The 13,599-nt window shown below is 35.7% G+C and overlaps 1 protein-coding gene across 2 annotated transcripts; it reads left to right on the forward strand.

The window, feature by feature from the left end:
* The first annotated feature begins 1,937 nt into the window (after nt 1-1,937).
* LOC123559901 (solute carrier family 22 member 4-like) lies at nt 1,938-10,838 on the forward strand. 2 transcript variants are annotated; one of them, XM_045352034.2, is made up of 9 exons: nt 1,938-2,419; nt 3,347-3,563; nt 3,902-4,106; nt 5,605-5,841; nt 6,683-6,817; nt 8,133-8,215; nt 8,524-8,641; nt 9,640-9,712; nt 10,498-10,838. In XM_045352034.2, exons 1-9 carry the CDS (start codon nt 2,048-2,050, stop codon nt 10,657-10,659), a joined length of 1,602 nt encoding a protein of 533 aa, XP_045207969.2. In that variant the 5' UTR covers nt 1,938-2,047; the 3' UTR covers nt 10,660-10,838. The 2 variants fall into 2 exon arrangements, with proteins under 2 accessions (XP_045207969.2, XP_053408167.1); XM_053552192.1 differs by lacking the exons at nt 9,640-9,712; nt 10,498-10,838 and adding an exon at nt 8,785-8,903.
* Nucleotides 10,839-13,599: the final 2,761 nt, after the last annotated feature.

Here is a 13,599-nt window from a genome sequence, read left to right on the forward strand (position 1 = left end):
ATGGGACTGAAAAAATGGGCTCTTATTGCACGTGGTCTCTTAATAAACGTGGTCTCTCTAGCAAGTTTGTCTGTATTGAAAATCAAGGATAAATATCAAACAGGGAAAGCCACGTCCCAAAAACTCAGCCTCCCCAAATGTTAACCCAACACGCAGACGCGCACACGACCAAGACACACACTCTCACACAAAGCAAACACACCAACACACACTCTCACACAAAGCAAACGCACTAATTAAAGGAACATAGTGCGGCACCGCCTTGGAACGGTCAGTAGCAAAACCACCTAAAACTTACAAATATAACAATATTTTTTTTCTATTTTCTTGTAACTGAATTTATTTAATCTGTACACAATTCAACATCTTTATTTCAAAGCTTGGAACATTTTTAAACATCATTTATATTTTTTGTACTGAGACTGATGGAGACAATTTTCATTTATATTGATTTGGAATTTTGGAACACGTTGGTGGTTAAGTCAGCAGTTTAATTCCATAGTTGCCTTTTCTGCCAATGATCATTCCAAAGCGTTACCGCACCGTGTTATTTATTTTTTTCATCTTCCTTCTTAAAGAAAAAATCTTAAGTTTTGTGAGATATTGTGCCACAGATTTAAAGTTTGTAATTGTTTATATGCCCCTTGCCTAACCAGTACTTATCCATGTATTCACTAGTAAGAAAAATATTTTGCATACTTATTCCTTTGATTCTTGATTTTTTTTTATCACCAAGATACTGAACATGTAGAAATATGTGTTTTCTTAGGTGTTAATCCATTACAAATGAATGCATTATATGTGAAATGCATCTTTAACAGATATCGGTCATTACTTTATACTTATAATTGACCTGTACGAGTATAAATATGTATCATTAACAACAGTCATATATACATGTTCACGGTAAACGTTCTTTGTGCATGAGTTATTGGCCTACATCGTCAATACAAATATTTATTCTTTGAGAAGATTCTTTGGAAGCATAGAACGCAACTAAGCCTCGGTTTGATTGATTCTGTTCATGAGAGGTAATTAATTATGCAACACCCCTTATACTCCGTAGCACCGGCTTAAGCGGAATTCTACTACATCGAAAATTAATATTCTCCATTATCTTCAAGGACCGGAAAATATGACAACACAGAGTTCAAACACGAAGAGACATTCTGCAGGCGCCAGAAATGAAATTGACTTATGTTCCCATTTTTAAGTACATGCATACTAGTAAACATCAGTATCTTTGCGCTAAGTTATAGGGTTAATAATTTCATAGTCACAGAGTTTGTGATAATGCATATTTATTCTCACATTTAAGGTAGTTCTGCACGTTCGGATGAAATTTTTTCTACAACGTAGAATTTGATCAAACCCAGATTTTTTTATAACTGATGAATACACTTAGAAAATTCGGCAAATAACAAAGATCAAGGTCGTGTGCTTTATTTTTACCAGATTGATTTGAAAACTTTGGACCATACACAAGTTTTCGTAATGGGCGTCTATGCGAAAATCACAAATTTGATAAAAGTTTCGCTAAAAGAATTTTTTCTACAATTATAGATTTTAATGAAACTTCTCAAATTTGCAAAAATAACACATAAGGTTTACAAAATAAGTTAATAAAAAATATAGGTCCGTGTACTTGTTTTGGAATGTGTGTCCATGACTAAAGAGAGTCGCTCATTTCACGCTGATTTTAAGACATTATTTGGAATAAGTTAACATGTATCATATCTTATCTTTAGAAAGATAGTTCCGTTGCCATTTTGATAGCTTTATTCACTGGTTTCCATTAATTCCTAAAACAATTTTCATTTCCGTATACCGAGTACAGGCTTTATTCTACCTTATACGGATAAATGGTGTTACGCCATTACTTCCGGTTCATCAAACGTACACAAGCACCTTAAAAGCTTGAACGCAATCATTTCAGGTGTCACGGAGTTTATTGCCTTGTGTACCTTTGTTCATTATATAGCCTAATTAATGTTTTCCATCGGATTATAATAAAACCAATTGAACATTGTCTGGATATATCAGAATCATGGACACTTTACATCATCCTGAAGAAATTATAGAAAGAATAGGAGGTTGTGGGAGGTTTCAAGTGTTTCTTTCAGTAATGTCCCATTTATTGAAATTGCCTACAGTACTATCCATATACCTCATGGTATTCTCGATAGCAACGCCGAATTGGAGGTGTGCTGACGCCGAGGATGAAAGCTCTTCAATGTCTATATTCAATACTGTCTCTTATTATTCAAATTTTACTATTGGAAATCTTACTGATGAAGTATCTCTTGATTCAGACAATGGCACGAAGTCTTATAACAATTTCAAAAATTGTAAAAATAGAAATGGAACGCAGTGTAAAAACGTAGTTTACGATGGTGATATGAAAACAATTGTGTCTGAGGTTTGTAGCTTGTAGTTTTTAAGGCTGGGAAGAAGATATTTGATTGACTGTAATTATCAATATATTTCAGTTGCGTTTTCGTAAGCACAATATTTTTTAGGTTTTATCTATTGTGCAAAGCCCAAATACCATATATTAGTTCTCACCCTGCTAAATTTCTATAATGAACTTATCCATCTTTCAGTTTGGACGGCACCATTAACTGTCAAAAGGGATTTACACGAAAAAGATACTGACTGAATAGCGAACAGTGCATATCTTGATCAGACTGCACGAATGTGCAGGCTGATCATGATATACACTTGTCGCAAAGGCAGAATCAATTGTGTCCAGCATGCTAAGGGTTAAATATAGTAACACGTAAAAAAAATGATCAGATAGAATAACTGTAATTTTGACTGATAGTTGGTGTTGTTGCTGCTGCTGCTTTTTAAACAATATGTGTTCTTTAGAAGTAATTTCAAGGGAATACAACGGTGCGTAGTTTGCATTTTAATGCATAAGAAACAGCTGCTGATTATTTAGATAAAATAGTCTTTCAGCCTCATCAACGGACAAATTATTGTATAAATTTGGTGAGGCAAATCTAGAATGGCATTATGTTTGTACAAAAGCAATAACCCAGCAACGGACAAGTCATTATATAAGTTTAGTGTGACATATCTTTGGTTAATGGCAATTACCCACTTAGGGACAAATCGATCATTGTATACGTATAACCAAGCATATTTGGACAGTGATTCCTTATCATAAAATATAAGTTTAAGAAAGAATCGCTGAAAAACACAAATACATAAAGCAATCGTCAACATAAATACAAATTGTGTGGGTTTTATTTCTATTTTCACATTTACATACATCTATGTATTTGATATTAAAACAAACAAACTTTAATGACATGAAGTATTATTTTTCTGATGATTTCAGTGGTCAATGTCATGTGACTTACCTTGGGTGCCTTCCACTATTGCCTCAATTCAAATGCTTGGTATTTTCTTTGGAAACCTCGTAAGCGGCCAGTTGGCGGATAGTTTTGGTCGTAAATTTCCTTTGTTTGCTTCATTGCTGTTACTTATCATTGCCAACCTCGTTGGATACTTTTCTTCATCGTGGCTAATGTTCGGTGTTGCAAGAGCATTATGTGGTAATAATCAATTCATTTCTTTATATGTTGATTTTGCCGTGACTGATCGATTATTTAACTATTATATATCACATGCAAAACATTATGTATAAAAAAGGACAAAAGTCCAACATGAAAAGTAACATGCAAAGAACGTGTCCATACATATAGCTATAATTGTTCATATTAAAGTATGGTGTGATACCATTCTGTAAAAGTGGCGTGCTCTCTCTCTCTCTCTCTCTCTCTCTCTCGAACAAGTTATCATTTTGCTGCCTTAGGCAATTCATCGTCAAAAGCATTTTTTCTGTACAGTTTTTCACAGCTATTTTTGTTGAATGAACATGTTTCCAAACTAGGCATAGGAATGGGTACATACCTGACAGTTCAATACAGCCTCGTGACGGAAGTAAGCTTGCCAAGATGGCGACCTTGGATTGTGGCGTTTCCGACATGGCCGATATTAGCTTGTGGTTTTGCTTTAGTAAGCTACTTAATGCCCGACTGGAGAAAACTGCACATACTTGCAACTGTAGCAACTGTTCCGTTTCTCTGTCTATGGTGGTAAGTATCTTGTGCTTCATATTCTACATTTCTCTATATGGTGGTGGACAAATTGTGCTTCATAGTCTATGGTGATAAGTATCTTATTCTTCATATTCTACATTTCTCTGTCTATGGTGGTGAGTAGCTTATACTTCATATTCTACATTTCCCTGTCTATGGTGGTGAGTTTCTTATACTTCATATTCTACATGGTGGTGAGTATCTTATTCTTCATATTCTACATTTCTCTGTCTATGGTGGTGAGTATCTTATACTTCATATTCTACATTTCTCTGTCTATGGTGGTGAGTAGCTTATACTTCATATTTTACATTTCTTTGTCTATGGTGGTGAGTATCTTATACTTCATATTCTACATGGTGGTGAGTATCTTATGCTTCATATTCTACATTTCTCTGTCTATGGTGGTGAGTATCTTATACTTCATATTCTACATTTCTCTGTCTATGGTGGTGAGTATCTTATGCTTCATATTCTACATTTCTCTGTCTATGGTGGTGAGTAGCTTATACTTCATATTCTACATTTCTCTGTCTATGGTGGTGAGTAGCTTATACTTCATATTCTACATTTCTCTGTCTGTGGTTGTGAATACTTTGTGAATACTTTGTGCTTCATATTCTACGTTTCTCCGTCTGTAGTTGTAAGTGTCTTGTCCTTCATGTTCTACATTTCTCTGTCTGTAGTTGCAAGTTTCTTGTCCTTCATATTCTACATTTCTCTATCTATGGTTATGAGTATTTTGTGCTTCATATTCTACATTTCTCTGTTTATGGTGGTGAGTATCTTGTACTTCATATTTTGCATTTCTCAGTCTATGGTTGTGAATACTATGTGCTTCATATTCTACGTTTCTCTGTCTGTAGCTGTAAGTGTCTTGTCCTTCATATTCTACATTTCTCTGTTTATGGTGGTGAGTATCTTATACTTCATATTTTACATTTCTCTGTCTATGGTTTTGATTGTCTTGTCCATATTCTACATTTCTCTGTCTGTAGTTGTAAGTGTCTTGTCCTTCGTATTCTACATTTCTGTTTCTATAGTTGTGAGTACTTTGTGCTTCATATTTTACATTTTTCTGTCTATAGTCTTGAGTGTTTTGTACGTCATGTTCTGCATTTCTCTGTCTATGATGGGAAGTATCTTATACTTCATACACTACAATTTTTCTTTTTATGGTGTTTAGTATCTTATATTTAATACACTACATTTTCCTGTCTATTATAACCACAGGTCGAAGATTAGAAATGCACCAATTATAAATGATATAGTAAATGTTACAATTTCAGATTTCTCACATTCAGTTTGAAATTTTGTTCATATAACGTGGCAAGAAATTTAAAATAACAGAATAGAGATGCTATTATTTCGATAAAAGAGATTCTTACACTCCTTCAAACTATTGTTATTATTCCACCTCTCTAACCTTTTTCTTCATTATTAACTTGTAGCAACATCAATAATTCTATGATCATTTTATATTTTCTATAAATAGGTTTGTTCCTGAGAGTTTCAGATGGCACCTGTCACATGATCGGACACATATAGCTAAAGACATCATTCAACGTATAGGAAAGTTCAACAATCGTGTCGTTTCTGATGAAACGGTTATGGAACTTCTGAACACAACTGTAATTGCTTCACCATCGGGCGATAAAAAGAAATACTCATTCATTCATCTATTCAAAACTGGCAAACTGGCTAAAATAACGTGCTTGTCTGCTGTAAATTGGTAAGAGTTTGGATTCGCGTTAACTGAGTATACGAAAATGTACGCTAATATATATAAGTGAAATTAGTAATATGAGCCGCACCATGAGAAAACCAATATAGTGCATTTGCGACCAGCATGGATCAATACCAGCGTGCGCATCCGCGCAGTCTGGTCAGTATCCATGATGTTCGCTATAACGGTTTCTCTAATTGCAATAGGCTTTGAAAGCGAATAGCATGGATCCATGCTGGTCGCAAATGCACTTTGTTGGTTTGTTCAATGTGCGGCTCAAATATGACCACCTATTAGCCAATGAAAATGCTAGAATCATATGAGAGGTAAAACAATAGACATTTCAAGTCATGTTAAACGGTACGGACGAAAAGTAAGTTGACAACAGGGACACAACTTTGGAATGGTCGGAAACAATAAAGAACACTTAATTAAGGACGAAGCTAGTGTGTTTAAACGCGTTTCTGGCCAGTCATACTTGTGTTTATCCTAATGTCAACTTATTTGTCGAGGCAGTTTGAGTGCAGAGTTACTCTTTAAAGTAATCAAAGAGCTATAAAAACTAAATGTATTTTATACTTCTTTGAAGTAATAGAGAAAAATGAACCACTTTATTTACGTTGACAGGAAAGACTGGGTAAGAATTGAGTGGATACTTTCTTTACTCCATTGTAGCATGTCAGCTCCTAGCAAATTGATCTCTTTCCAACGTACGCACTAGTTAGAGCAGATAAAAATAAGATTTGATTACTTAATGTGTCTAATAATAAGTAACAGCAATAAACATCTTAAATATTATTATTATTATTACTATTACTATTATTACTATTATTACTATTATTATTAGGTTGGCTCTTGGATTGTTATCGTATGGAATTCAGTACGGCATACAGGCGTTGTCTGGCAATTTCTTTCTGAATTTATTCCTGTTCAGTATCATCACCGTCCCAGCTACCTTCATAGCTATATATCTCAGTAATGCGTAAGTAAAACATTTGTTTCCAGCTACATCCTTAACTCCGTATCTGTGTAAGCAGAGCTTACCATTTCAGTTACCTTCATAACTGTATCTCAGTAAAGCGTAAGTAAAACTTTGTACCCAGCTACATTCATAACTCCATATATGCGTAAGCAGAGCTTACCATTTCAGTTGCCTTCATAACTGTATCTCAGTAAAGCGTAAGTAAAACTTCGTCCCCAGCTACATCCTTAACTCCATATATGCGTAAGCAGAGCTTACCATTTCAGTTACCTTCATAGTTATATATCGCAGTCATGCATAAGAAAAACTCACCATTTCAACAACATTCATAGCTATGTATGTCAATATTGCTAACTTACAACAATGCAGTATTGATTTTAGTATTATATAACACATCATAATTGCACAACAGCACTGTATTTAAAAGCCAGGAATACTTGAGTCTAGACAGATAACAATGCATACGACTGCCGGAAAATAGCTAGTCAAAAATAGAAAGTTCGGCCTTTTCGTTTTGTATGTCAATATTGCTGAAACTTACAACAATGTACATACTGATTTTAGTAATATTGGAGAAGGCGCAATATAACACATCAAAATTGCACCTGATTATTCCACAACAATACTGTATTTAAAAGCCAATAATACTTGAGTCTACATAGATATCGATACATACGACTGCCGCAAAATAGCTAGTCAAAAATAGAAAGTTCGGCCTTACCAGTTGGTAAGTCCTTCTACAACAGTGCATCGGGCTGCTGCAAAATTACTAGCCCTAACCAACAATGATAACAATTTAAAAAAAAAAAACACACACAAACACACACAATCATGTAATGTGTGTTAAGTAAATTAGTCCGAACCTGAAGAACAGTGATAGGACACTGCAATCAGAGTAGAATGGTACTTCCAGATGTATCGACCTGCCAGTGATCTGCGACTTTTTGCTGAGCAATCACTCATGGTTAGACCACCGCTGAAACATTGTTTTAGTGTAATCAAGCTATGCCTTTCATTTGAAAAGGACTCTTAGATTTTTAAATACTCATCTATATGGGAACTATATGGGAACTATGTAGACGACTGGTTAAGGTCCCCGACTACAAACCTCTTGTCACTCACGGCTGTGGGATTCTTAACATCGCTCGAGATGTTTGGGCTGAAATAATGCTTGGTGGATTACTAAGTATCTTTTTGCACCATCAGATCCTAAATTGTCGCCCATTGATCTAAAGTTGTGACTTTAAAACCTACTACAAACAAGAAATATCTATGAAAGAAAACGTAAATTATGAAGAAATTTCAACTCTTTCAGAATTGGACGACGGAAAACTGTTGTTCTGACCTATACTGTATCAACTGTTGGGTGTTTGCTAGTTGGAATTGTTCAGTATATAGGTATGTAGCAAGAGTAATAGTAACAGGAAAAATATAGAAATAAATCAGGCATGATTTATTAAACTGTGGTATTGGCCCTCAACCTGCGGCCTCTGGTCAGTTAAATACCTCAGACATAAAACACGTACAATAACATGAAATTTATAACAAAGTCGCCCAGGTGTTTTACCTTTGGGTAATTGAACAGTTGCAATAGTAACAGTTTCGAAATTGTCCTAGATCTGATGTAAGTCAATACAAAGCCGTTCGCGGCCTCCTATGCATTCTTCCATTGCTATTTCATCTCTATAAGTGTTCTACTATTGTAGATACGGACCTCAGAGACTCGTTGACCAATGGTTTTGCGTTGTTCGCAAGCCTTGGTATAGGTATTGCCTGGGGACCGGTTCAACTAATGACTCTAGAACTGTATCCTACTGTTGTCAGGTAACGTAGTGTCAATGATGCTAGAACTGTATCCTACTGTTGTACAGGTCAGACAACGTACACGTTCAGGTAGTTGTCAATGATGCTAGAACTGACCTACTTTTCAGTAACGTATGTCAAGATGTAGATGTCTACTGTGTCAGGTAACGTAGTGTCAATGATGCTAGAACTGTATCCTACTGTTGTCAGGTAACGTAGTGTCAATGATGCTAGAACTGTATCCTACTGTTGTCAGGTAACGTAGTGTCAATGATGCTAGAACTGTATCCTACTGTTGTCAGGTAACGTAGTGTCAATGATGCTAGAACTGTATCCTACTGTTGTCAGGTAACGTAGTGTCAATGCCTCTTGAACCACTTTTGAAAGGAAATCATCAGTAACCTGAATCCTTATCCTACTGTTGTCAGTTAATATAGCTTCAGTGACACTGGAACTATATCCCGCCGTTGTCAGGTAATGAAGCATTTTTAAGTCTAGAACTTATCCTTCTGTTGTCAGATAATGTAAAAGATGGCTAAAATACACTTGAGCCGTACCATGGGAAAACCAACATAGTGGGTATGCGACCAGCATGGATCCAGACCAGCCTGCGCATCCGCGCAGTCTGGTCAGGATCCATGCTGTTCGCTAATAGTTTCTCCAATTCCAATAGGCTTTAAAAGCGAACAGCATGGAGCCTGACCAGACTGCGCGGATGCGCAGGCTGGTCTGGATCCATGCTGGTCGCATACCCATTATGTTGGTTTTCTTATGGTACGGCTCACTTATTTTACAACTGTATTAACAAAATGCTTCCGGTCTCTGGGACATTATATTTTAAAATTATCACTGAGAACTATTTAACGGTGGTTAATATTAATGACAGAATCTTACATTTTAAAAGAAATACACATATTAAGCCATTGGCATATCAAACATTAGTGTGCATGGGAACACTTTTATGAAGTTGGGCTTTTTGTTTTGTTTTGTTTCGTCTTGTACTCTGCTTTCTATTACAGAAATATTGGTTATGGAGTTCTGAACACGTTTGCGAGAATAGGAGCAGTGATAGGACCTCAGTTGGCTTTTCTGGTATGTTTCCATATGAATACGAACACGGACATTTAATTATCCTGCTTGCACTATTTCACACGTACGAATAACGTGAGTCTTGAATTAAAGGTTTATGAGTTTTCATTTGAAGCTTCTTTACCAGTAATGTCATGATCGAGTTAATCCTGACAATTGTTCGTATGTTTGTTTAAGGGGTCGCCGATTTCAAGGCCAATCTTATTGCTGTTACGATATAAGTAATTGTTATTCTCCTATTAGCTTCAGGGGAACTAAAGTGCATGAATAAAATATATATATATATATATATACGTACTGAAAACAAAGATGGCACAGTTAAAATATATTGATGTGGTCGCCTTTGTTTACATTTCATTTTGAGAAAAATGGCCGACATTGGCTAAATAAGAATGCCCTTTAATAATGGCGATAGAGATAAAAGTACAACATTGTTCATAATATGTAGTTTTCTATCATTTTTACTGTTAGATGTGAGCACATAGTTTAGATGGACAGATGTGCTTCTTTTATATATTTTTATATCTTTTTCTATGAATCAGTTTACAAATGTATTTCACCTTTCCTTAAATTTTGATGGTACAAAACATATTTTAGTCTGATAATATTCATCACACGGGCGGTAGAATCAAAACAGCGATAATAATTTGATCTTACAAAGATTTTGGAGTTTTGTCTCATGGATTTAGTTCTTATGGATAGCCCCTTTAGTAATATCATTAAAACACATATAAACGGATACATGTCCATGCTCTATATGCTTTATGTAATGTTATACTTTTATTCAGGACACACGTATACCTGGAGTGATGTATTTTATCTGTTGTGGGGTGAGCGTTTGTTGTATACTGGCATCACTGTTTCTTTCTGAGACGAAAGGAGCAGACCTCGACGATAAGATAAAACTCAAAAAGGACTATTCGAATGAGACAACCTTGAATTCCAAATAAAAGCATATTTCAAAATGACAACCTAAAAATGAACCGATGAACATGCTTTTATGGCGTATATGGGTAGCTTTCCTTGTTGGCTTTATAAACACATAACAGTATCATTAGATTGATAAGAAATCGTTTTTAATGTGAGAGACTGTGACATTTGGAAACTGAAATAAATATTTAAGCTGTGACATAGTGAGTGTATGCGCACTTGGATATAGTGGTTTCCCAGAGTTCATTTAAGTGTTTACATTTCCTACTTATCGGTTTGCCTTAGCTTGCCCTACAAAGGAAAGGCAACATTGTACTAATGTTAATTCTGTCAGCTAGGACATATAAGGAAATTAAAGAAGTTTCAAAAAAGGCATAAAAATGAGAAATTTATGAACATTTTCATTTTAATTAATAAATGGCAGCCATTTTGTTTCCATTGCAAAATAATCAAAATGGCAGATTCATTCCCCTATTAGATTTCTAGCTATTTATTTTAACTTCATTTCCTTATTTCTGTAAAAAAAATTCAACTGTAACGAAAACAAGTACCATGTTTTACATTTTATCTCAGGAAACTATAGAAAATAGTCTACTTAAACGGTTATTTGCTGAATAAAGAATTCAGATGTGTGTAAATGATGTCATAAACAACTCCATGGTCAGCCATTTTCTTAAATTTCAAAGTGACGTTTATTTTCCAATAGTGGTCCGATCTTAAATTTTGCAGTTCTGATAGTTAATAACATCTATAACAAGATCTTTTGGTTGTAAAGAATACTGCCAATGTCATTATGGACTTTCCAGCTTTTGGTGGTTTTTCCTATTTTTTCCCTCTGGGTGTTAGTTCATTAAGGGCGTGCACCTTGTTATACCTACTGACCTCCCAAAAGTCAACTGGATGGCTTCCTGATATGAAGTACTTTACGCCCCTAGCGAGTCTCGAACCCATATCGGTAAGGGGCAGGTGACTTGAAGTCAGCGACCTTAACAGTTCGGACATAAAGGCCCCCGTCAACGGGGAGAAATTTTACGACCGACACACGACTGCCTAAATAATAACTCAACCAAGGATAATAAGATTTGGTCCGACCAAGTTTGTTCAAGTGTGACTCCTTGTACGCCTGAGTACAGTACTAGCATCGGATTATGTCAGCGAAACTCTTGTTTCTAGTGAAAGCGTTCTAACTTTTAAGATTGAAAGTCAATGTTTACGGTGTACATAGTTCATAAATCTTGGTTAATCAATAGCTGAAGATGGGCGAGGCCTATTAACAGGGTGGAGATGGGCTGCAGCGGTGGAGCCAGCACAAATAATAGAGCTGGGCGAGGATGGACTGGGCTTGAACACATGGTGGATATTGGTTGGGCCAACATAAACAAGAGCTGTCACAGGAGACAGCGCGCTCGACTATTTCGATGCTGGATAGTGAAACTGGGCACATCTGAGGAAACTAGAGCTGTCACTGGAGTGTTTAATAACTCCAATTGTGGATGAAGATATTGCACAATAGCCTGAGTCTATGTCAAAAATATCAACTTAAAGTAATAAGAGAGGTAAAGATAAAATGTATCAAAACACTATATAAGTATATCCTAAGCAAAAAGGGGCATAATTCATTAAATATTGGTGCCAGAGTTATGCACCTTGTGTCATATGATGTGGGTGATGATGCTGAAATCCATTCAGTAATAACAGAGACAGAGTGAAAGTGCATCAAAACTTTAACCTAAAATTCTAAGTAAAAAGGGGAAATAATTCATGAAAAATTGTCCAGAGTTATGCACTTGTGTCATATGATGGGTGATGATTTGAACAATATTTTAAGTTTGAATCAAATCCATTCAGTAATAACAGAGACAGAGTGAAAGTGCATCAAAACTTTAACCTAAAATCTAAGTGAAAAGGGGAATAATTCATGAAATATTGGTCCAGAGTTATGCCTCTTAGTCAGATGATGGGTAATGATGTTGAACAAGTATTTCAAGTATGAATCAAATCCATTCAGTAATAACAGAGATAGAGTGAAAGTGCACAAAACTTTAACCTGAAATTCTAAGTAAAAAGGGGAATAATTCATGAAAATTTGTGCCAGAGTTATGCATCTTGTGTCATATGATGTGGGTGATGATGCTGAACAACTATTTTAAGTTTGAATCAAATCCATTCAGTAATAACAGAGATAGAGTGAAAGTGCATCAAAACTTTAACCTGAAAATCTAAGTGAAAAGGGGGGATAATTCATGAAATATTGGTGCCAGAGTTATGGCCCTTATGTCAGATGATGTGGATGATGATGAGGAATAAGTATTTCAAGTTTGAATCAAATCCATCAAGTAATTAGATAAGTTGAAAAAAAAGAAAGTGTAAAAAGAACTTTAACCAAGGTAGGGACGCGGAAAGACGCCGACGCCGACGCTGGGGTCGAGTAGGATAGCTCTCCTTATACTTCATATAGTCAAGCTAAAAATGGAGATAGACTGGACCGGAACACATGGTGGAGATGGGCTGAGCTTACACACATGGCTGAGATAGGCTTAGCCAGCACATATGATGGAGATGGACTTAGCCAACACGGAGATGAGCTGGGTCAACACAAATTGTGGAGATGGGTTGAATAAAGTTATGAACATCAAGACGGTGGGAAATTAGTTTTTAGGTGAAAAAGCATGTTGGAAAATATCTTTCCTGTAAATACTGACACGAGATATTTTAAAACCAAACATTCCTCAAGGATTTTAAGTTAACCTGGTTCTTTTTTTAATGCAAGGTATAAACCACCTGTGCGTGGGACTCCTTTCCCTGTAAAAGACACTTAGCAAGGTCACATCATATTTCCAATCATTTTTAAGTAATAGGTCACAACAATTTCTTGTCGAAGGCAAGTCTTCATATAGTTTACAAGTTCTTTCAGGGGTCCCCTAGGGTTCAGTCCTAGAATCCTGTCTCTTTCTTGCATC

The sequence above is a fragment of the Mercenaria mercenaria genome, chromosome 10 (genome assembly GCF_021730395.1).
Source record: "Mercenaria mercenaria strain notata chromosome 10, MADL_Memer_1, whole genome shotgun sequence".
Lineage (NCBI taxonomy): Eukaryota > Metazoa > Mollusca > Bivalvia > Venerida > Veneridae > Mercenaria > Mercenaria mercenaria.